Below are 26534 nucleotides of genomic sequence, written 5' to 3' on the forward strand. Positions count from 1 at the left end.
CACACACACACACACACACACACACACACACACACACACACACACACACACACACACACATACTGCTTCTCTGCTGTCAACCTGCACTGTTTATGTTTATTCTAACTGTTTATACAAAGAGTCCTGAGTAATGAAACACAACTACAAGGGCATGGCTACTGTACCACAGGACACAAAACAAAACACAACACACACACACACACACACACACACACACACACACACACACACACACACACACACACACACACACACACACACACACACACACACACACATACAGTAAATAACATCTTATTTGTGTGATATACTGTAATGAGCCTGCAAAAGGCTAGATTGACTCGGCCACTGCAGCATTTACATTGCACAAAAGAAAATAGTGTGTTAACATTAGCCTCCATAAGCTGCTTGATCATACCAGGCAAGAAAACCAAGTATTTTATTGAACAAGGTTGTGTTTCATTGCTTATGAATTCAACTTCTCATTTGTGTAATGACAGTTGTATTATTTCTTCTTTCAAAAAAAGTTACATAGACTCACTTTAATCCCTGCAAAATTACTGTTTCAGTTTATTCTTAATGTTTTGTTTTACTGCTGGGTTTAGTTGTGGTCATGGATACGGACATTTTGTAAGAGAAATGTCCTACACGAGTTCTTGTATCAACTTGAAACCATTTAATTTGGAACTTTAGCGTGAACGTTCATTTTTGGGAAACAGAGTTTTACTTCATAGTGGTTCTGATGTCTGTTTTAGCCTCTGATACTTTGATGATAATGGTTTTCCAAATCAAAATCATTTCGCAAAGATGATATATCGTATCATTTGATATATATTATACAGAAAAATCTTTCATAAATCACATCAGATAAAATAATACTAAGTAGCAGGCCTATTCATGAGGTTAGTTTTATGGGCGCTGTCTGTGTGTAAAGATATTGACTCGCATCCTGTCCCCTCTCCTGTGTCAGCGCACAGCTGTGCGCCGCTGCAGCGTGTGTGCGCTCCGCTCCGTCTCTGCCTTTTCAGGGAGGAGCGCACCTTGTTTGGCACCAGTCAAGTCCCAGCTCTCCTCCGCACGTAATGCGGACTTTCTCCTGCACCGGACACCGGACAACATTCACGACTGGAAACTACCAACAAGCAGCAGCTCAGTTCATGGATTCTTGGACATTTTAAAGCGAAACCATTTCTTATTCACGAAGACTAATATCATCTTCAGGCGCATTATTACTCTTTTGCTCGTAGTTTTCAAAAGTGAACAAACCTGAAGAATGTTATTGCACAGTATGTGCATCTCTGGATGCTCGTGGTTGAAATGTATGGCCACATTGCTTCACATGGTTCTGTTCCTGCAGCTGGCGGTGTTGGAGACGGTGAGTCCACGCGCAACAGTCAGGCTACACTAACCTAATTGATCAGCAGGGTTGGCATGATGAGGTTTACGATCGCACTTACAGTATTAGTGTTCAGGTGGAGGTTTGCACGTGTACGAACATATCAGTTTGCTGTGATAAGACATCAAGGTGTAGAGCATCATTACATATGTTGTCCTGTTCAACCACCCAGAAATAACTGATCAGTTAACAAATACTAGGATAAATCAGAGTGAGCTTGTTAATTTGTAGTTAATTTACTTGTCATTTTCTTCTTTCATGTATTGCTTTGTTAATACTTTAAGTTTGTACAATTCTTACATGTTTTAATATGTCCATATTGAGTGATCATAGTGGAATACAAGGGTGAACAGTTCAGGTAGACATTTAATATCATAAGCAGTTTTTATATGATTTCTGTACTATTTTTTATCATTTAGATTGCTATGTGTTTGTGTTGCTGATTTATAACTTATTGCACATTTATGCCAAGATTTAAAAAAAGAATTCTCACAAACACAAACAGTCTAGATGAGAGGCTGCGTTCTGCAGAAATCCACCTGCTGCCCTCGTGCTGTCTGACGTGTCTGAATGGAATCACGATATCACGATAAACTGATGGATGATTAATTTGTCTTGAGTGGTGATTTAATGGTACATTTTCCACTTTAACCCCATTATTGGCTCTTCTGTGTAATGGTTGGATATTCCAGACCTTTGCCATATCAACTTGACTTTTGCTTAAGTCCTAATAAGGAAAGTCATAACATTTGATAAATTAAACAAACATCTCAGAGAATGTTTCATCTATCAACAGGAGCAACAAGTGATAAAAACACACCTCCAAGAAATATTCAATAAATGAAAACATCCGGTGGCGTCTCCTGTGTCTCCATTAACACTGGACACTCACTGGACTCTGCTGCCTTTGGATCCAGACGGACAGCAGCAAAGAGAAAGCATTCATATTTTTTTCTGCATATGCACCGGTTTGAAATTTAAATAATGCAGACAATTTAGGTTAAAGAATATTCTTATTTGAGTTCATTTGATCCTTATTTGAACTTGGATTTAATGCCATCATGGAGACATTTTTTCCTCCCCAATATTATTGTAAACGTAGCTTTTTCTATGCGCTTTGTCCTCACCCAAGCGAGGTGGAGTTTTAGGTCACTGAAAACGGAGCTTTTGTAGATTTTTAAGATTTTCAGAAACTCAGTTTTCAGTGTTGCCGTGTAGATGAGGAAAACTGAGTTTTTAGCTTGATGAGTGATCTCCGTTAACTCCTTTGTGATCTGTCATAAATGAGGTGACATGTTGTGTAACGATGGCATTATTAAATAATTATTTTGAGGAATCATTAATCAACAGGATGAAGAGTCTTCAGCCATGCCAGCAGCTCTGTGAGGATGTAGGTCTACTTAGGACCAGCGGTGCTTTGATCTAGTTGCTAATATTAGCATGCTAACATGCTTACAATGACAATGCTAACATGTTGATGTTTAGCAGGGATAATGTTTACCATATTCAACATCTTATTGTAGTGCGTAAGCATGCTAAAATGTAGGAAGCTTTACTATAGTAGGCGGGCCCTGTCGCACGTTGACTTTTCATACGCTCTTCTTGATCAGTGTTGTTAAGACCTTTGATGAGTGCTAGGCCCATAGGATGAACTTCTAATGGTTGAGTACAAGTTTCTCTTTGTTATGGAGTGGGATCAGAGATAGCAATTTAGCCTATTGTTACCTCTCGTATGTTGGAAAATGCGCACCTACTGTAATCTTTGTCTGTCATAACATTTGGTTGTTGAGTCCTGGGGCAGGCTGTTGAATTAGTGTTGATAATAAGGCCCTTTGGCTGCTGTCCGTGGTGCATCGAAGGCTGGTTTACGGTTGTGTGTGTTAGGGGCGAGGCCAAGATATAAATATTTGCGCTCGGGCCAATCCTTGTTTTACGCTGCTGGCTGAGGCTAATTAAAATGTCATTAGTTTTGTAGAAATTTGGTCATACAAGTTTTGAACAACCTGAAATGTTGACCTGAGGTTGGAGCGAGAGGAAAAATCTGAGGCCTTTAAAAATCATCCCAAGGGGAACATGAATGTCTGCATCACAGTTCATAGTAATCTATCCCACAGTGAGAGATATTTCATTCGAAACCACAAATGTCAACATCATGGTGGCGCTAAATTCAGGTTATCACCGAAGACATAAACATTCATCATTATTTGTACAAGATGCTGTGCCAACTTGTGTGAAAACCTGAAAGCGAAGAAAACTAATAAGCGTATTTCTCAAAATGTCAAACTATTCCTTTAATGTCTGTTTGGATTCAAAATACCTGTTTATCATCAGCGTAAAAATAAAAAGGTAATTTTCCAAATTACTTGACCTGGAGGTAAGATATAGATTGAAAACATTAAACGGCCAATAAGACACAAACACACACACGCACATGCACACACTCTAATGACATCAGAGACCTGGTAATTACCTGTCCTTTCTATCACTGTGAAATTCTAAATTTAAATGATGGCGGCTTCGTAAAGGTTGCTGGAGGCAATCGGCGCCCTGCAATAATGACCCTGTTAAGACAGTGATTGAATTTAAATGACATTGCAGGCACGTAAACTGTTGCCATTTAGGATCGAGGGTTAACAATAATTAAAGTGCACGCTCAAATGGCACTCCAGCTCTCTCTCTCTCTCTCTCTCTCTCACACACACACACACACACACACACACACACACACACACACACACACACACACACACACACACACACACACACAGTTTCACCAGATTCTCTTCACATCATCAGAACTGTTAAATGACACATAGCGTTGCTTCATAAGACAGCAAGTCACTATCTTGCTTGTATAAAGGAGGTTTGTTCCATAAACCTGCAGGGCAGATATGGCTGCGCTGTCTTGTGTCACGGGGAGGCTGTGCTGCCAGATCAAGCTGTTCAGCTACATAGACTAATTTGTTTCTGCTGTAGGTATAAACTATTAAACATTTAGGGGGTTTATGGGCCACCCAGTTTTATTGAATTGTAGTAATATTTACCCTTTTCATAGTAAATTCTGCTCATGTAGAGTTTTGTGTTTAGGGGACACTGTGGATTTATTAGATAACCCTTCAAATAGAAAACGAGAGAATTCAGAGTTCTTATAAAATAAGGAGGATATTTGACAACAAGAGCCTCCGCCATCATTCATGTTGCTCTTACAGTCTCATCCAAGCACATTAAGTGTGCGTTATGTAAGGAACTGATGGTGTTATTTATCAGATACAAGCCTGGAGAGTCGTAACCTCCACAAGTGTTTGCAAGATAATTACCAGTGGAAACTAGACAAAACACAATACTGCTCCACAAAATGATCATGTCAGACCTTTCTCTAACTTCTGCTTACTTGCCCTTTTGTGTGTTACGGTTTAGTTTAATCTTGTATTGTTTTACCTCTTCGGGCCAATTAGTAGTCTAAACCTAACCACACCTGGGACACAGCAGAAGACCCACATTCTTCAGTGTGAAAGCCCTGCACTGTGCAACTTCTGTGAAATACAAGATTAAAAGAAACATCATAAATAATCCAGGCAGCAATTGTCTTTCCTCCAGGATATATTTTTCAAAAAACATTTACCGGTAGTCTAATTTTCAATGAATGAAAAATACATAAACACACTGTAGACACACCCAGATCAACATATAGACAACAATTTGACAGCTGTAGGGTAAAATGTCCTGCAACAGGACAGGAGGTGATTCTGTCCAATAGCAGAGAATGTCTCCTCTCATGTTAATCCTGGACACTGCAGGGCTGTGAGAGGATGATGTCCCGCTCACCTATAATGTCTCCATCTGTCCAAGTGGCTGGTGTTCTACCTGTGACGACTCACACATTTCAAATCAAATACATTAATCATAGAAATCAATAAAACAGGAATTATATAGACAGGGATTATGTCTCATTGACAACGTAATAGATCAATTTTGTGACATGATAGCACATTATTAATTTATCCACAGGGTGGAGATGCTGTTAGAATCCAATTTTTCTTGCCATATGTAAATGTATACCTTGTCTAAGATTATTATGGGCCTTTATGACTCTTTGTCGTCCTCCTTTTTCACGTTCTTCAGAAGGTGTGAAAGGAAGTGCAAGGCTGAGAAGTCTTGACAGGAGATGTCAGGACCTCTAGAGGAAGTTGTTGAACTCCCACGTTAGAGGTGTCAGGGGTGTTGATTATCTTACAGAGGTTCATCACTGGAGGGGAACCACAAAAATCCTCTTTAAGTTTTAAAGTGGGTCGAGAGGTAGAGTGACAATATGTATTAAACAAGGATTAGATCAAACTCACATGAGCAGAAAGAGGAAAGATAGGAAAATTGATACATAAGTAATCACAATGTCACTGCAGACATAAAAAGCACTTTCTGCATTTAAATAGCTTCATGTTTGTGCCAGTGAACAAACTCTGGTGAAAAACTAGGTGAGAAACACGTAACAGCCCACAAAGCAGGCTTTCTGTATGTTTGAATCACTGTTCTTCTTATAAACCAATATTATGCTGCATCAGATATAGATGCTTCTAGCTAAATGTGATAATCAGCTAGTGCAAAAGTTTAATTATGTGCCAGCTACCAGCGTAGTCCTACTGGATTAAATTTAATATTTTATTATTTATGTTGATTTAAATGTGAGGAGCTACAAACATGACTATCGGATGAATTTCATACTAACATTAGCACATAGCCCACATAGTTCAAAAAGGATGAATTTAATGTGGGAAATTAACATTTTAGATTTAGTAGTCAAAGTATTGGTGATGCCTATGAGATTCTCTTTGTTTAAATTGTAAGAAAGTCAGATGAGAGTTAACATTTAAGGCCATTGTACTGGGAAAAGCATACATTGACTGAGCCTTGTCATGAGGTCAGCATTGTTTAACTGATCATATTTAAGGCAAGACACTGAAAGTCCTTCAGAAAACAGTCATATGGGTCATCTCTCCATGCTGCTTGAAGTGCAGAGATTTGATTCACCACACAAATCTGTAATTCTTAAGAGAACTAGCAACTCTCAGTATTCAACATCTCAATTCCATTGTTGAAACTGAATGAATTTATAAAGTTTAGCTTTTGGTAGCTCTGAAACATATATTGCCTATTTTATACAAATTAAAAAGTATTTATGGACGTTTACATTATATTTGTATTATTATGTGGGATTTCTGTTAAAGACTGACCTATATCAATAATTATATTTCAAATTAATTACAGTCATTGCCATCATCAAATCAATAAATCAAATGTATTTATATAGCTCAATATCACAAATTACACATTTGTCTCAGTGTGCTTTACAGACTACAGGATACAACACCCTCTGTCATTAGACCCTCGCATCGCACAAGGAGAAACTTCCTAAAAGAAACCCCATAATTAAAGGGGGAAAAATGGAAGAAACCTCAGGGAGAGAAACTGAGGAGGGATCCCTCTCCCAGGACGGACAGACGTGCAATAGATGTCGTGTGTACAGGATAATCAACATAGTACAAATACAACATTTGACAGAAATTATGTTGTGATCAAAAAAGAGAAAGTTTGGATGAATCCAGGCTTCCCGGTGTCCAGCAGGACCAGGGCAGCCGGCACAGCCACAATTCATGATCCTGACGTAAACTTTAATAATGACAACCTGCCACATGAGAGACACAGAAACTGATGATGCCCCAGATGCTGAGTTAGTGACATAAATGTACATAAATGCATACAGATAGAGAGGGGGAAAGGGGAGAGGGAGGGGAGGAGAGAGGAAGAGAAGGAGGAGAGCAGGGAGGTGTCCCCCGGCAGTCTAAGCCTATAGCAGCATAACTAGGGGCTCTCGGAACTACAAGTAACCCTGCAGTCTGGGAGCGTAATGCTCTAGTTGGTTTATAAGGTACTAATAGATCTCTAAGATATGCTGGAGCCTGACCATTAATTGCTTTGTAAGTCAGGAGAAGGATTTTGAATTCTATTCTGTATTTTACCGGGAGCCAGTGGAGAGCAGCTAATACAGGAATAATATGATCCCGTTTCCTAGTTCTTGTCAATACATGTGCCGCTGCATTTTGGATCAACTGAAGAGTCTTAAGCAACTTTTTGGGACAACCTCATAACAATGAGTTGCAGTAATCCAGCCTTGAAGTAACAAATGCTTGGACTAGTTTTTCTGCATCATTTTGAGACAGGATGTGTCTTATTTTTGCAATGTTACTTAGATGAAAGAAGGCAGTCCTTGAAATTAGTTTTATGTGGGAGTTAAAAGATGACGCCAAGATTCCTGACAGTGGTGCTAGAGGCCAAATTAATGCCATCCAAAGCTTCTATGTCATTAGAAAATGTGTTTCGGAGGCATTTTTGGCCAAGTATAATAACTTCAGTTTTGTCTGTGTTTAACATCAAAAAGTCGCTAGACATCCAAGTTTTTATGTCCTTAAGGCATGCTTGAAATTTAGCCAATTGATTGGTTTCATCTGGTTTAATTGATAGATATAATTGGGTATCATCCGCATAACAATTAAAGTTTATAGAGTGGTTCCTTATAATATTGCCCAAAGGAAGCATATATTAGGTGAATAGAATAGGTCCAAGTACAGAACCCTGTGGAACTCCAAGACTAACTTTGGCTGTCATGGAGAATTTATCGTTAACACGTACAAATTGTGGGATCGCTCAGATAAATAGTACTTGAACCAGCTTAGTGCGGTTCCTCTGATGCCAATATTATGTTCCAGTCTCTGTAGTAGAATGTCATGATCAACAGTGTCGAAAGCAGCAAGACACAACAGGTCTAACAAGACACAAACAGAGACAAGTCCTTTGTCTGATGCCAATAGAAGGTCATTGGTAACTTTCACCAGTGCCGTCTCTGTGCTATGATGAACTCTAATCCAGATTGAAAACCTCAAATAAACTATTATTATGTAAAAAATTACACAACTGTTTTGCAACTGCTTTCTCAAGGATCTTAGCGAGAAAGGGAAGGTTAGATATCGGCCTATAGTTGGCTAAAACCTCTGGATCAAGACTAAGCTTTTTAAGAAGTGGTTTTATTACAGCTACTTTAAAGGATTATGGTACGTAGCCAGATAATAGAGACAGGTTGATCATATTTAATAACAAGGTGTTAATTAAGGGTAAAACTTCTTTACAGTTTAACAGTTTAGTTGGAGGGCAGGAGGTGATTAATTGTATCTCTAATAATTATAATTTTATGGTTAAAGAAACTCATGAAGTCGTCACTACTGAGAGATATAGGAATAGAAGGCTCTGTAGAGCTGTGGCTCTCTGTCAGCCTGGCTACAGTGCTGGAAAGAAACCTGGGGTTGTTCATATTTTCTTCTATTAAGGAAGAGCAATAAGCTGCTCTGGCATTACGAGAGCCTTCTTATACGTTTTAAGATTATCTAACCAGACTAAACGAGATTCTTCCAATTTAGTGGAACGCCATTTACTTTCAAGATTTCTCGACTTTTGTTTTAGTTTGCGGATTTGTAAATTAAGCCATGGAGCTTTCTTTTTCTGTTTTATGATCTTCTTATCATATCATCCTAAATAGTGTACTTTAGTAGTGGTAGTAGTAGTAGTAGTAGTAGTAGTAGTAGTAGTAGTAGTAGTAGTAGTATTTATTCAGTCATCGCACACAATAGAGTATAAATCATATATACAATATACAGTCTAGTATACAATAATACGGAAAAGGGAGAGGCAGAAACATACTGCTTATATATGCCTATCCTACATTCTTATCAATTTAAGCTACCCACCAGAAGATAATAAACTATAAATCATTAATACTTGTAATATATTACAGCTTTATAAACCATTATTTTTAAAACCAAAAGCTAGTTACACATTCTTTCATTTATTTTAGCATTGTTCTATAATGCCCCCCCGCCCCCTTCTACTTTTATACGGTAGATTTAAACAATCTACATCCTGATGATGTTTTCATGTGTACCTCAACTCTGGTGTTCTCTCTTCTTAGACTGAGGCCATCCATCCAGACTGCGCCCTGGTGGTTCAGCACATGAAGGCTCAGGAAGAATGCAACCACATTCTCAAAAAGGAGGCGAACAACCACTCCACCAGGACAGGTCAGTGTTTTAAAAATCCTGTTGCAGAAATAAAGATTTAAACACACATACATAGTGGGGACTCAGTGTCCCATGTGGGGACAAACATATGGTCCCCACAAGGTGTACTACTCTCTCTAGTCCTAACACTTGGTTTTATAGGTAAGATTAGAATCAAGCTTTGACTAAAGTTAGAGTGAGAGTTGGTTTTGGGTATTTAGTGGTTATGTTGAAGGTCAGGGTAACGCTCTAGAGAATTAATATTAGTCAATACACCATCTTTACAAAACCAAGAAACCAAGAAGGTGTGTTTTTGTAATGGTGAATCCCTTTGTAGGCTAATTAAATCTTTTTTTGGTGTCTTTTTATTTTTATATTGTAAATATCTTTGACTTGACGGACTGAAATAAGTATATTTTGTAATATTCTATAACATTTTTGCTTTACTCCGAAATATACCACAATATATACTGACTTTTTGTGAGGTTTTAAAATAATCCAACACAAGTCTTTGAATATATTTGTCAATTTCATCATTGTTTTCTTTTTTTTCTTGGGAAGGCCCCAAAGAAGTTTGGCTTGCATGATGACCGACATCAGTAATGGTATTCTAATTTCAATGTAAATTACTCTGCTATCCTCAAATCAAATCAAATCAAATTTATTTGTATAGCCCAATATCACAAATTATACATTTGTCTCAGTGTGCTTTACAGACTGTACAGGTTACAACATCCTCTGTCCTTAGACCCTCGCATCGCACAAGGAAAAACTTCCTAAAAGAAACCCCAAAATTAAAGGGGAAAAAATGGAAGAAACCTCAGGGAGAGCAACTGAGGAGGGATCCCTCTCCCAGGACGGACAGACGTGCAATAGATGTCGTGTGTACAGGATAAACAACATAGTACAAATACAACATTTGACAGAAATTATGTTGTGTTGGAAAAAAAAAAAGAAATAGAAAGTTTGGATGAATCCAGAAAGTTTGGAGTCCTCTGCTCGTTCTTTTTTCTGGATTTTTTCTGTTTTCAGACCAAAACCATTTCCCACCAAATATCAGCTGGTGTGTTGCTCCATCCTGACATTCGATCTCAGAAAACCGCTCTCTCTGTGGAGGAACTTTCATTTGAGGGCCATCAGAAGCAATTCTGAGTGGGTTGAGTTATGTCATGTTGTGAAATTACAGACATTCAGGACTGCATTTGACATGTTCTAAGGTTTGAGTTTGAAGGCAAATTACAGATTTTTCAGCATCGCACAAATTCAAATGTTCAACGTATCAAATCTAGTTTAGTTGCAGTCAGGAGATGCCGTTAAAATCTGACTAGATTTTCATGTTTAACTTATTATAATAGGCTGAAGATCACTTTTTCTATCCCCCTCCTCTTCCCCTACTTCAGAGGATGTTGAAGGGAGTGAAATGCGTTTGAGCTTCAACAGTAAATGTCAGGAGTTGAAGAAAAAATCAGTGAGCTCCCATGTTTATGCCAAGGGAATTGATTATAACTGTATGGAGGCACCTCATAAAAGCATAAACACCGCCTCCCTGGCAGTTTCCCTCTCAGAGAATCATACCATTGTGATTTCATCCAATATAAGAGAAACAGCTCTCAAAATCATATTTTTTGGTAGATAAAAAAACCTCCAAATTTCATAAAAAGATAATGTAATGACAAAGGATATTTGAACCTCAACACAGAGACTGTACTATGTGACATCAGTACTTAAAATGCATCATTTTACGAGTGTTAAGTCTAAAAACACTTAGAAATGTTTGGGTGGAATTAAAAGTACTGTTAGGTGGGGTTGTATGAGGTACTTATCCATAGTCACCTACAATAGATGGCGGTCGACATGCGCCCAGCTTGGAGAAACAGACAGGAGTACCAGCATGGGAGGCAATGTACTGCTGTCGATGGGGGCAGCAGTAGAATGTATTTAAGCCACCTAAAAGAAAAGCCCACCTAAGCCCCCTGTCAGACAGCCCTGTCCAAAGGGAAACTGAATCCGTTATCTATGCTAACTTCAAAGCCACCAGACTCCATTGACAAAAAGAATAACTTTACCTTGCAGAACACAGCAGTTCCTGGTCTACCGCTGCCTTTATCGGTTAGTTTGTTTGTGTTACTAGGTGACTTCAGTAAATCCAAACTAACCCTTTAAAACACCAAAGTCACACAATACACACAGCCTATATATGGCTTAGCTTCTGTGCCAGTATTTCTGTCTCCTTCTCCAAATTAGGTTCGTGCCGACCGTCATCAACTTTTAAAAAGTTCCCACTTGTTCACATGTCATACATGAACCAAATAAATAGAATACCCCACTATAGAAAATATTTAACTTATATTTAAAGAAAAAGGGGGCGGGCTTTGTCAAAGGCGTTTTAATTACAGTAGAGAAGCTATGGTAAATATAAATAAAAATACATTTTATTGTCAAATAGTTAATAGTTAAGTGCACACAGGAAAACTAAAACGGTAATTTCACTACTGGAATCATTATATGCAAATAAGAATGTGATATCAGCAAGCAACTGCAAAATGTAATTTACTACTTACTACTACTAGTTTAATTACATGTTCACTACTCCCCAACATTGATTTTAATACACTACAAGTACCACATACAACCCTGCTTCAAAACATTTGAACTATCGATTTAAGAAAGGTACAGAAGAGATTGATGGATTTACTATATATCTTCACTTTCTAATACCAGAAGCATTATTTTGCATTATTTGCTTAATGTCAGTGTCCTCTTCATTAGAGCATGGTGAACAATATTTTGTTTCTTACTGTAGGAAAGGAAACAACTTTTGGATGTGGAGACATTAAATCTTGTTTCAGACTTTTTTTTTCCTTTGGTGAGAAAAACATCAAGTTTTTATAATCCATTTATGCTGTAAATAATAGTCATGACTGTAACACAGAACAACTTGAGGTGATGAAGCAGTCGGTGCATCATCACACAGAACAAACCGGTATGTAAAGCTCACTGCAGCACACACAGCAGTCTAATTTATGCCTTCTTGTCGCTGGTGATTTTTTAATCCAAGGCATCAAGCGCATTTGCTTCCTGTTATCAAATTACCGTCCTTCCCTTGGCAGAGTAACCAAAACAATCAAGGGAACTAATCAGTTGAGGAGCTGCCTGGATAAAAGGTGGATTGGTCAACCTTGCCATGCCTCGTTTAATCTGTGCAGCTCAGGTAGGAGATGAGCCAACTGAATCAGAAGACATTCATCCTTTATCCTCCCTTCAATGCCTCAGAGAAAAAAAAACTGGAGCAACCACTGGAACAGCTTGTCCTTCAGATGGACCGTGCTTCATTTCCATCTGAGATGCTGCCTGAGAGCATGTTAGTTACACTCAAAATATGAATTGTCTTTGTTTGTAAGTGTTTTGAGTTATGCGACACGGTCATTCCAGTCAGGTAAGCTCCGCTCTCGCGTATCGACGTCTCTCCACTTTGAAAAGGTTGTTATGAAAGCTAGACACTCGGTGAGACAGTCATCTGCTCACCTGAGGTCTGTGCATGACACAGCTGGTGTCGCTTGGAATTAATTGCATAATTTGTCACCCTTTCCTGTTATCGTCCAAAGCAAAAACGTGATAATAAGCATTTGAAGCGGCAGGAACGATAGCCCTGACTGAACACTGACTGAAGAAAACTGATGCACCGGTTCACTTGTCCTGTCAAATCTTACAACGCTGTTCCCAACTTCTCCCATATGGTCTTCCAAGTGACCTAACCACCCCACCAAACACAAACACACACGCATTCAATCAGTCACTCAAACGTTATGTTATATACACATACATATTATATTATAATAGTAAGTTAGAGGCAGTGTAGGGTTAGATGGTTTGGATGGCTCTGTGGCAGCTTATGGTGTTGGCCTGAGCGTGTCCGCAGAGTGATCGGGAGAAGTGTCAGGTTATAGTGTCCGCGCTGTAAACCTGCATGAATAGGACTGGACGTTGATAGTAAGCAAGTGGCCAAGCAGCTGAAGAATAAGCTACTGATAGTGAAGCATGTAAAAAGAAGCCAATGCAAGTGCGACTTCACATCTCCGCCTCAATCAACTCACTTGATTGATTTTCATGCAGGTTATTGAAGTAAAAAGTGTTTAATAGGTGCTTGACAAACTAGTAGAGGCTGGAACATGCTTCTCTTTCTTAACATGTCTGTTTCAAAGTCACCTCCTGACAGGAAGTTGAAATAACTGTCTTGTTTGGATGGTAGAGATTTGTCAGGTGTGCACGTCGGCTCCTAAATAATAATAATTGTACAATTTGTACCGTATTAGCATTTTTGGAAGATTTAATGTTTACTCTGCTACATTTCAAAAGGAAATGTTCATTTTATTTTTAATATCAATATATAATATTTAAAATATATCTACATTTAGACTGAACAGCACAGGTGTAGCTAACGAGTCGACATTTCTTATGCCCAGCATGCACAATGCCTTGTCCCTGCAGTAGCACACCTGAACGGAATGAAGCCATGATTAATGTTGTTGCTTTTATTTGTCAACAGGATGACCATGAGAAAGTCCTGAACTCTCCAAAATGTAAAAATAACAGACATGTTTTAATGCATTTTAGATGTATCTAATGGTTTAAGAGAATTTACTTAATTTGATTTAATTAAAAAATATATACAACAGATCATAAACAAGGATAACGCAATAAAGATAACTTATTTCCTTTGTAATACGTAACCATCCTGGTTAGTTTAGTTTTTGGTGCTTTTCTTTGGTGTTTTTTTGTATTGCCTCAGTTTGGTTGTATTCCTGTTTTTGAACCCAGCTGTTAAAGCTAACTTTTTTATCAATTCAAAACATCTGCCTGCGGTTTGTTCTGGGTTAGGGTCCTAGGATGCTAACTATATGAAATGTCATTAACTGTCTGCACCTATGTTGTTTCCAGATCAGTGAAATGTCAGACGTGCTTATGCTTCATATAGATAGGGATGTTCTACTTAAATGGTATAATCAGCTAATCAATACACTCCGGCCGGTGCTGCCTATTATGGGCCCACTCACGAAAATCAAAAGACCCCCTACAGATTTATGTCTTCACCCGGGTCTTCCTACACACTTATGAAACAAATGACCTCTATGTTATACAGTAACCATAATTTAATTAATTGGCTTTAATTAACTTCCATCAAAAATGTATACTAATCAAGTAGATTTATTAAAGATGTGTGCTTGATCAAGCGAGTGTGTTATCCTTTTGAACAGTCGGGTGGTAAAAGGCTGACAAGACTGGCTATGTTTGCTCGCTGTCTAGTTGGGTCAGCTAATGAACGATGGCTAGTCGTGCTTCTGAAGCAGCTGTTGCCTGTTTCCTGGTGATATTTTACAAGGATCTAGTATTTACCTAAAGACTCATCTTGATAATGGAATTAAACAATTGAAAAAGAAGTTATTTTTGTGCACATAATTAACTATAATGTTTTCACATGAATTACATTAATAACTTGTGCACAGTAAAATCATTCAACATCTATGTCTAGCAGGAGGCTAGCAGCATAATGAGGTGCCTACAAAAACTTAATTTATTCCTCTATATTTTATATTTTATATTTTATATTTTAGCTTTTAACCATTGTTCTTGTTCCTTCCATTCTCTTGAAGCTGAACTTCAGTATTTAGTTGAGACTGGAGATCGTGGTTGTTTCTTGTCTCTTTGTGGTCATTTGATTGACTTTCCAACAAGAGATGATAACAGCAGCTGCATAAAGACATTCTTGTGCACATGCCATCCCCCTGGATCTGGCCCCACCCCTGTTTGTGCACATAAATTATCAATTTGAGCGCAAAAATAAGTAATTCATGCATTCAAATTAACTTTGTTTTCACCATCACACCTGCAAGAATCAAATTATAGACATGTTGAACTTGTATTAATTTTAGACAACCTGACTCACTATAACGAGGGAAAAGCAACACAAGACTATAGAAACTAAATTTGAGATGTGGATGTTGATTCATTGGTCTAATTCTACAAAGCTATTTCACCTGTTCTGTATGCAATGAAAATCAATTTAAAAAGGTTTATTTAACAAGCATAACTTTGTAAAAGGGCTACTTTGACTTTTGATAGCCGAGCACATTTTTGCTGCTGTTTTTCTAAATGCATGAAAAGATTGAGAAGTCGTTAGTTTGAATATGAGGTCAAACAGGTGCGCTCAGAAACACGATCCACCTGCAAATCCATTCAGAATAATTCATCAGGAAGAGTGGAAGAACCCATCAGATGTGACTAAATGAGGGACTAACAGATGGGTGGAATGAAGAGAGGCGATACGGATCATGAGTGATTGGGAAATAATGAGGCTTCATAATGTTACAAAACACTGCACAATTTATGGTTGTTAGTGCGGTGATATTTGCCTAAAATTGAGAAAAAGGACCAAAACAGGTAAAAACACACTCTCACATTTACTTTGTGCCCTTTCCTCTTTCTTGAGTTATCAACAACTGTCCGCTGGAGAGAGGGGGCAGATGTGTCGTCTACTTGAGGTTAATTACCTTCACACCTCCAGTCCCACAGGAAAAACCATCAGAGCAGAAACCCGGGAAGTCAGCGACAGAGAGGAAATGAGGAAGGAATGTTGGAGTAAACAGTGAGAGGGGATTAACAGTCTTGTCCACTTTCAAAGGACACTTCTAATTAGACACACAGTGAGCAACAGCCAGCCTCATGGATCTAAATGCGAGAAAGAAAGAGGTCACGTGGTCCACATGGCTTTCACACTGTTGACATTTCCACGGATCATTAAATAGCATAACTGTCCTTACCTCTCCGTCTCTTTGTGGTCACTCGCAATTGTCATTTTCTAACTAATTACACAGACCAAATACCGGAGGAGGATAGTAACAAAGAACATTTTGTTGCTGAAAGGATAGGTCTATAAACACAATCAGATAACTTGTCTGCATCTCACAGCACACACAGCACACACTAATTTTGTTTCCCGTAGTTACTTTGGTTGTTCTACTGTTCGCCATTTCTGCTCCTGGGGATAGTAAATGAAAACGCTACATTGATACTCTTTGGTATCTGCGATAGCTTCTGATAGCTACCGTGGAAAAAGTGCTCTCCCGTCCTCTTCCTGTTTGAGTTGCGCAATGGTTGACGCACTTCCTTTGTGCTGTAAATCAACCCTTAATTTTCCCGGTAGATCGTAAACCCGGTAATAGACAGAATTGCATAGTGAAAGCGAAGCTTACAGGAACAAATCTAAATGCAGGTGGTGACATTATTCTGTAGCCATTACATTGTGCAACATTTGGTTCATGCTGATAAGTTAAAGCAAAACAACTTGTCCACTTTAGGACCACTTTAAGATGATTCTCTATTGGATAGTGACAGAGAAACAGTGAGGAAACATGGTGTGATAAAGAAGAGCATGACAGCCAGAATAGTGTCTTAACCACCAGGATGATTTCATTCATTTGTTGATGTTATAAACTAAATATTTGATCAATTAATACAAAAACATCAATTGATAATACAAATAACAATTCACAGCCCTAGTGAATTTACTCCAACACTTAATATAATACCCTCCCTAACTGTGATGAAATAGGCAAGACTCTGAGGGCTATTATGTATTTTAAATGTGCTGGGAAAACAATGACTTTCATTACTAACATGAGGTCGCATTTGCAAGAAAGAAGTTGCTGTTCTCCGGAGAGGCGACTCGATGCATCACATATGATTTAAGCCAGGAAAAGTCTCTAAGAGATGATTCCAAATGTCCTGTCGTGAACATTGTCATTTGAGTTTAAATAATCTGCTGTATTTCAGGGGAAAATATAGTCACTATCACCGCACTCTGTCTCTGGGATTCAGTAACCAGTTGCACACAATTTGCTCAATAAATATCCCAAACAATGGATATTGTGTTTAGTCGTTTCACCCTATTAGATCAAGATTCAATATTCAGTTTTGCTTTGATTATCAGTGTCAGGTGGTAGTGGGGAACTTTGCAGTCTGTGTTTGCGAAGCAGGAAGTACATCAGAAGAGATTCTGGGAGTAGAGATGTCTGCTGTCTAAACAGAAGCTAAAACTAACTTTATGTTTCCATAACCTGTCAGTTAAACTACACAATCACCGTCCTGAATGTCACTTCTTCCCCCTCGTCTTGTCCGTTTCTCCGTCCACCTCTGCTTCTCCCTTATCACATAGCGTTCTTTATTAAAGGGCAGATACTGTCGTATAAATCCCAGTGGGGCCTTTGTAACAATATTACAGCAGCAGCAATGTACATGAAAAACACAAGACACATGTTTTATTGAACCATGAACAACACTGGAAAGCGAAGCGTGTGAAGGAGAGTTGTAGCCAGAGAAGAAATAAAATACTGAGATATGGCCATACAGTTGAAGAGGAAATACATGGCATCGGTTTGGATTGACGTGTGGTCAATCTAATTCTCGTTCTCGCATCATGCCTTCCCCTTGGAAATGAAAAAGCTTGCCTCATATCTTGTTCCTGATGTTTAATATAGCGTAGATCACATAAATGTCAGAGGGGTAAATCCTTATATAACTGCCACCAAACACATCGGCCAGGTTTGAGTTTGTCATTAAACAGACAATAATGCGTGTCTCTTACTAATCTCTACATGTTTTAGGGCCTCAGCACGATTTACTATCCTGTCTCCTAGAAATGTATTTATTTCTTTTTCTTTTTCTTTTTGCTAATTAGTTTTTTAAGGAAAACCTTAAATCTTCCTGGATTATATTCTTTGCCTAATGTTTTTATAGTGTAGGAAGTCCTACATCTATGTTATGTACCGCATGAAGTCACAGACTTGGGGATACAAAGTGCAGGACTTTGACACCGGAGAAAGATTGTTGTTTTAGCTAAATGTTAAGAAAGTACATGTCTCAGGCTTTAAGTCTTAAGTGTTTAGTATTAAACCAAGACCACAATCCTTCCTTATCGGTGCACCTATTTTGAGTGTTATCAGCCAATTAAATGGGCGTGGTTATCTAAACTGCACTTATTTGGTTGAAAAAAGTGAAACTTAAAAACAACAATTTGTAAAAGTGAAGGAGGCGTAACCCCTAACTCTAACTACTTGGTGAGGTTTTAGGAAAAGTTTGTTGTTTGGGTTAAAATAACTATTGAAGACTTCCGGTTATGGCGGCTCACTAGGTGGCGGCTCACTAGGAAGACGCGTCTATCAGTGCTCCGCCAATTTCTGTCTAAAATCCCAATTTTACCCACGTTTTATGTCAACCCATCGTTTCGATTCCACGGAAAAGACGGTTAAATGCCGGCTGCAGCAGGGAAATCAGCTAAAGGACAATCAAAACCACTTCAGTCTAAGCTAAAAAACTTCGGAGCATCCAAGCTACACGTGGAAGCTAAAAATAGTTATGCTAGCGCTAGCATTGCGCCAGCCATGACCTCTGTTGAGACGGGCGAGGCCGGGACGTGGGAAGCAGGCTCGGAGGATATCCTGATTGCCATAGGCTCTCTAAAGTCGGACTTTTCCACAAGACTTGATGGCATGCTAACAGCAATAGAGGGGATGAGAAAGGAGATACGGGAATGCTCAGAACAAATGGCAGAGGCTGAAGTAAGAATCTCATCTACCGAGGACGACGTGAGCTCAAAGCAAGCTAAAGTGAACACGCTTGAAGCTAAAAACACAAAGCTAGAGGATAAAGTTGAAGACTTGAAGGCAAGATCCAGGTTATCTAATTTGAGAGTGGTGGACTTGCCAGAAGATGCTGAAAGAGGGGATGCTTGTGCTTTCCTCGGAAAAATGGATCCCAGACGTGTTAGATTTGGCACCGCTAAATTCAAAGTGTATACTGGAGAGAGCTCACAGAATCAGCCAGAGGAGGGATGCAAATGCCCCACCAAGAACTTTGATCATGAAATTCCTAAACTACAGGGACAGGATGGTTGTAACGAAGGCAGCCAGGGCAAAAAAACAGATCCTATTTAAAGACCAGCAGGTGAGATTTTATCCAGACTTGGCTGCAGGAGTGCACAAGCGGCAGAAGATGTTCGATAATGTCCATCAGAAACTATGGATCCTGGGGATTCGGTATGGCATGCTTATGCCGGCTAGGCTCTTGGTGACCTACAAGGACAAGTAGCACACTTTTGAGAACCCGTCTGCTGTGGAGAACTTCATCGAGCGGATTGCAAGAGAGGAGGGACAGGCTGAGTAACGTAACCTGTGGCTGCGACCGGCTAAAGGGCTAATATGGGCTAACTGTGTGCAGGTATCATGACTTATTTTCTTTAAGTATTTGCGGTCGGGCATCTTGGATATGTCTGGACATATCGAACTGCTTGAACTGAATGACTGACACTGACCAAATGTTCTGTTTATATGTTCTGGAATCTGATACCACACATGGGACACGTAATTACGTTAGCCCTGACCTAGCACTTATTTCTGGGTTGTTTTTATTTTATTTTTTATGTTTACACCATACTTCTCAGTATCTCACCAATGTTGCATAGCGTATTTAAGTTACAAGCTTGAAAGCAATAGCTTTAAATGAGGTTGAGTTAATAAGTACTACTGAAGCCAGCTCTTAGGGGGATTGGTGATTTAAGTTACATTTCTCTCTGATAACTACTTTTATAATCTGGAATGTTACGGCATAACATATGTTGGCTCCTCCTGAGAGCACTGCCCATTAGTTAAGTATGGTGGAACTACTTTTGGTGGGACTTCTTATGATTACATGGTGGTTAGTAATGTAAAACAAAGGTTGGGAATAGAAGTATAGTCGAGCTGAAGCACGTGCTGTATGAGTACAGTGACTCTCAGCTATAAGAGGAAGTATCAACATGAGGAGGCGGGGGGCTGCCCATTAGGGTGGAGGCATTCGGGGAAGGGGTTACAGGTTCACAGGGTTGGATGTGGTTTGGAACATCCGTGTTATGTTTCTTAAATGTATTTTTTATTTTTATGTACATGTGGGTAACCTAATCTGTGTCAAAGGTCATGTTGCAGGGTGTGGAGGTTAAATTTTCTTCCTGGAATTGCAGAGGCCTGCAAAAACTTAAAAAATCAAACAGGTTATGAATAGAGTTAAAAGTCTGCAATCTAAAATAGTTTTTTTGCAAGAGACACATTTACTGCCAAAGGATGATATTAGAATTAGGAGGAGGTGGACTGGATGTGTGTATTCAGCAACATTTTATACTCAGGCTAGGGGTGTTATGACGTTAATTCACAAATCGGTACCATTTCGGGTAACAAATGTAATCAAGGACAAGGCTGGTAGATACTCAATTGTACAGGGTACTCTAGTAACAGAAAACCTGAATCTAGTTAACATATATGCCCCCAATAATGATGATCCAAAGTTTTTCAGGGACCTGTTTTATACGCTTACAACATTTACTAGTAATTACATCATAGCAGGGGATTTTAATTGTGTATTGGATCCAACAAAGGATCGGTCAGGAGGCATAGATAAATCACACACCAAAAGCAGGGAAATATTACTTAATATTATGAAAGATTTCAATTTGAAGGATATCTGGAGAGAATTAAAGCCTGATACATCGGAAACATCAGCATCTATAAGATGGGAAGCTTTTAAAGCATTGATTAGAGACCAAATTATTAACCACACAAGCTCCAAATCCAAAAAAGCTCGTCAGAAAATGACAATGTTGGAATCGAAAATAAAAACCCTGGAGAGTGAGGCCTTTCAGAAACCCTGCCCCAAAGTACAACAGTAACTGCTCGTACTAAGTTCACAGTATAATGAACTCAAATGAATATAATGAATCAGCTTCTAAAGCAGTGGCAAGTCTACTAAGACTCAAACAAACATTTTACGACCAAGGAGAGAAGCCTGGAAAGATATTAGCGTGGCTTATTAAACAATTACAAACTGAAAGATCCATTATGTTAATACAGAATAATAAGGGAGATAATGTAGTCGATCCTATAGAAATAAATGAGGCTTTTAAAAATGTCTATGAAAATGTATACGACTCTGACATAAATACAGATTTGACAAGTCAAAATAACTTCTTAGACACTCTCAATATACCTAGTATCCCAACAGAACTCAGACCTAGTCTGGAAGCTGAATTATCATTTCAAGAGATCTCTGATGCAATTGATAACATGAAATCTGGGAAGGCTGCAGGGCCAGATGGCCCACCTATAGATATCTACAAAAGGTTTAAATATAAAGTACAAACGCCCCTCTTAAATATGTTATTAGAATCTTTTAAAAATGAAATCCTTCCGCCATCACTGAGAGAAGCCTTGATGACATTGTTACCAAAACCAGGGAAACCCTGCAATAGATGTGAAACTCTAAGACCAATAAGCCTTCTCTTATTCTTCTTAGTAAGGGTTTATTAAGGGGCGCAAAGGGTTTCATAATGTCAGGAGGGTACTGAACATTTACATAGCCAAAAGGAAATGTCAGATACTGCTCTCTTATCGTTAGATGCCGAGAAGGCATTCGATAGGGTCGAATGGCCATATCTTTTTGATGTCCTCGAACGCTTTGAGTGTGGTAAAATTTTTTGTAGATGTATTAAATTGTTGTACACTGACCCTGTTGCAGAAATACTTACAAATAATACAAACTCGAAACAAATTAAGATCCACAATTGGTGCCGTCAGGGGTGTCCTCTATCACCACTTTTGTTTATAATGGCAATAGAACCGCTGGCCATAGCTGTTCGGTCTCATCCAAAGATCTCTGGTATAACTATAGGTCAATCAGACCACCGCTTAGCTTTATATGCTGATGACGTCATAGTGTTTCTCAGGGAGTTGGAGAGATCAATTCCAGTATTATTAGAAGTGATAGGAAAATTTGATGAATTTTCCGGTTACAAAATGAATCATTCCAAATCATTCCATAATGTTATTAAATTCCAAAGAGAGAAGTAGTCCGACTGCATCAGTCTCCCAGTTTGTTTGTTTGTTGTTGTAGATAATTTTACATATTTGGGTGTAAAAATAGTGAACATATACCCCAAGTTGCTGTATCTATTCCAAAACATCCCCCTGCCTCCTCCAAACTTATTTTCAAAGTTAAGGAAATTATTTAAAAAAAATGTGTGGAACAACAAACGAGCCCGCTTGCGCTTAACCCTCCTGTATATGCCCTATGATAGAGGGGGCCTTGCGTGTCCTAATCCTCTCTGGTACTACTGGGCAACTCAGTTAAGTACTACTATGTTTTATTTTGCAAACGACAACCTCCCTACCTGGAGAGAGATGGAGTCCCAATTTTAAGAGCTACCTCTTCCCATGTATTTGTACTCAACTAGTCTTAAGAAACAAAAAAACCCACTAACCCTGTTACTAGGAACATGATTAGAGTCTGGCATGAAGTGAGGAAGTACTTGAGCGAGCCCCTTTCTCTCTCATGTTTTAGTCCAATTTGGGGAAATGATGACTTCACTCCAGGCAGAACTGATAGTGGGTTTAAGGTTTGGTCAGATAAGGGTGTACAGAAAATTCAGGATCTATATAGGCTCAATGATGATAAACTGATGTCGTTTGAGGAGCTTACAAGTAAACACAACATTCCACAGAAACATTTTTTCAAATTTTTACAAATTAGAAGCTTTATTGGAGCAAACCAAAAACAATTATTATCTATACCTCCATACTTACCATTAGAGAAAATAATATTAAAGGACTGTAGGGGGAAAAACATAATTTCTGCACTTTATAACTTGCTTATATCTGCGTCCCCCGAGTCCTCCAAAGCGAAACTTAAAAATTGGAGGGAGGATTTGCAAGAAGACCTCACAAACAGTGAATACCCGTCTTAAGCTCTTACAATATAACTGGCTAATGCGTATTTGTATTTGTTATCATTGCAGTTAAGCATGGAGCCCAGGCTTTTTTTGTTAGGGTGTTACCCAAAAGAACACAACATAAGGTTTTTAAATCTATGTCTGCTACAGGCAAAACGCATGATAGCACTTTCAAGGAAAAATGTAAACAGTCCAAGTATTGGTAAATGGCTAAAAGAATTGTCTGCATGTTTCTCATTAGAGAAAATGACATATTCAATTAAAGAACTATTTTAAAAAGTATGGGGTCCGTTCCTTAACTATCTGGAACATGCAGATCTAGAGGGCACCCTGAGTCAGCAACTTGGAGATGATTAATGTTCCTATGCTGGGAGAAGGATTGAAGCCTTTCATATCTGCCTACATGTTTGTATATCTCCTTACATAGCCTACCCACATGTTTGTGTAGTTCATTTAATTGAATTATGTTATTTGTGCGACTGTTAATGTACTTAATTTTGTTATGTCTTGGATGTGGAAGTTTGTGTACTGTCTTATGTAGTGTCTACATATGTTAAAAAACAATAAAAAAAGGGTTAAAAAAATATTACTATTGAAAGTGAAGCTTAACGTTGTGAACACAAAGACAACAACATGTTGTTTCACACGGGACACTAACCATCAATCGCCCCCGGACCTCCACCCCGTCACCTGACTTCCTGTCACTTAGTATTGATTATATGTAAGACATGTGGGATGGCTGTGATGGGTCAGATGGTGAAGTTAACTACAGAACTTGTGTCAAAATGTTTGCAAAGCACGATTGTTGGCTGTTCCAATCAATGCGTCTATTTATAAAGGATCTAGCCTGCGTAGTTTGTCAATATCTTTTTAATTGGTATCCTCTCCATGCAACACAGTACAAATAACAAACTTAGCCTACATTTACATTTATATTGGGTAATCTTGGAATAACGTCATAACAACAGGACGCTTCCGTGTTCTTCCCATTCTGCCAACATGCTGTGAATACAGCATTATACTGCATCACAAATCACAATGTTTCTGTAGATGCATAAATGTTGACACAGCATAAACAGAGAAACCCAAAGATAGTTTCATTTTTCAGCTTGTCAGCTGCCACACTTTAAGGATTGATGTTTCCCACTTCCACATAGCACTTTGAACGCAGCGTAGTATTCACTTGGTGCTTGCTTGTATAAATCGACAGTGGCTGCAGCTGCACAGAGCCCTATAAATGTGCTCACACAGAACCTCTCTCTAAGTATAATAATGCTTGGTAATAACTGACATTAGGTTATTAGTATCACCTTGTCATGGAGTTAGTTAACATGTCATAACCTTTGTTTTCCTTTCTGTACCACCCTGTAAGAGTCTACGCTTTAATCCGCACCTAATGAAGGACATTACTGTTGCCACCTGCAGAGATCCTTTCACTTACTGCGATTCAAACTAGCGCACAACATCCTTTTTTTTAACATTTCACTCTGTATAAGCCTTGATTGCTCTCCAGGCTTTTCATTAGCTGGAGAGCCATTAGGGCGTTTACAATAATGGCCTGATAAGTGCCATTTTCAATTGATGCAGCAGAAGAAAAAATTCATCAGCAGCTCGGTGTTACTGTAAGCTACAAACAATAGCCAAAATGCAAGGGAAAGATTTCTTAAAAACAAGAGTTCAAAGTCACATTTATCCAGCAAGATGTTTGCTCATCACAGCTTTGGCAGGAAAACCTCCAGCAGTAGCCAAAAGCTATGTTTTATTATGAATGAGTGGTGGTGTGTCCCTGCACGCTGCTTTTTTAATTGACACAGCCAAGCAGCTTTGATGTGTGAGGCGTTGTGGTGGCAGAGAGAGACGGGCTCCTCATTACTGCTCTCTCTCTTCCCCCTCTCCACACCTCCCTCTTTCAGAGCGACGGAGGCTGCAGGGAGAGCTCATCTGCCATGTGAGGGGAACAGCAGAGATAAAGCGTGGGCAGAGAGGAGGGATGAGGATGTCAACAAATCAAACGCCCCTTCATTTTTTGCAGACAGGGGGAATCCCCTTGAAAAAATTCCATCAGACATTAGAGTTGCTATACAGATACAATTATTTTTAATTAGGTGTCTGAATCAGTAGTTGACATGAGCAAGTGCTGTAGCGTTAAGAGGTGTACAAGGTCAAACAAGTCACATGCTGACTGAATTTTAAGTATGCTGCATAAAGAGAGAGGGAAGGAAAGGTCAGCCTCACTGTCTATAGTCAAGATTATATCAGAAGCAAGAAAATATTCAGCAGAAATTGTCTTCTTATGTCATTTTGTCTGTAGTTGTTTTTTAATTAAAACTGTTTTTGACCAGTGCAGGAAGATCATTTCCACCCATTTTCCGATACAAATCAAGGTGTTTTAAGGTGGTTCTTGATTGTTTCGGCATCCTCCAGACTTATTCCTTTTGGTTTAAAGGTACTCACATATTCTGCATATTTAGAACATTTGATTGCTTCAATTCGAGAGACTATTTGAAGTAATCGTACTGCAACGGGACAAACAAGTGCGTATGCAGAATTCCAGGATTCATTAATATTTCCTTACCTGCATTTGTTCCTACTCTGCGAACACATGTAGAACTGCCTCAGACCGTGCCTACGCATTAAATCCGCATTAAGGAATAATTACATTACCTCCTCTCTTCTCAAAACCAATAACAGCTACTACCTTGCTCTATTTTGTGTTGTTGTTATATGCTCTGCAGATACAAATTAAATACAGTTTGTTCTCTTTAGCTACTCAGGCTGTCTGACCCAACTGTGAGCTCGTCAGTCAAACTCATAACTAACTGCTGAAGTGATAACTGCATGATGAATGTTGTCTTCTTGTCTCAGGTTGTCCGACAGAATGGGATGAGATTCGTTGCTGGTATTGTGCCGATGTGGGACAGGTGGTCAGCGTCTCGTGTGCCAATGTCTCCCAGCTGTTTGCTAATAACCAAGGTAAATCACTGCAACTCACCTTTCACATAGCTGGGTGACATTTGGAGAGCCACCCAGAGGCATAGGTGATTTAAGAAGCTGCTAACTACTTACTCTCCATGGGGCCCTCCAAATAAATTATTATTGTTGTCTTAATTCATGTGTTTAAATATTTTTTTTTCTGTTTGTGCATTCCCAAAAACAAAAACATCACATTTTGATTATAACAAAAATACAATTGGTTTTATATCAATTATTTTTTATTTTCTGGGCTCTT

At 38.8% G+C, this 26534-nt stretch overlaps 1 protein-coding gene across 1 annotated transcript in view; it reads left to right on the forward strand.

Moving 5' to 3' along the window:
• The first annotated feature begins 1024 nt into the window (after nucleotides 1-1024).
• ghrhrb (growth hormone releasing hormone receptor b) overlaps nucleotides 1025-26534 on the forward strand; it is a 38243-nt gene continuing 12733 nt past the window's right edge. Inside the window, exons 1-3 of the mRNA XM_029430410.1 lie at nucleotides 1025-1375; nucleotides 9411-9519; nucleotides 26171-26278. Of these exons, the coding sequence (XP_029286270.1) occupies nucleotides 1274-1375; nucleotides 9411-9519; nucleotides 26171-26278 (319 nt within the window). The 5' untranslated portion in view covers nucleotides 1025-1273. The remainder of the gene's footprint in view (nucleotides 1376-9410; nucleotides 9520-26170; nucleotides 26279-26534) is intronic.

The sequence above is a fragment of the Cottoperca gobio genome, chromosome 4, assembly GCF_900634415.1.
Source record: "Cottoperca gobio chromosome 4, fCotGob3.1, whole genome shotgun sequence".
Taxonomy (NCBI): Eukaryota; Metazoa; Chordata; class Actinopteri; order Perciformes; family Bovichtidae; genus Cottoperca; species Cottoperca gobio.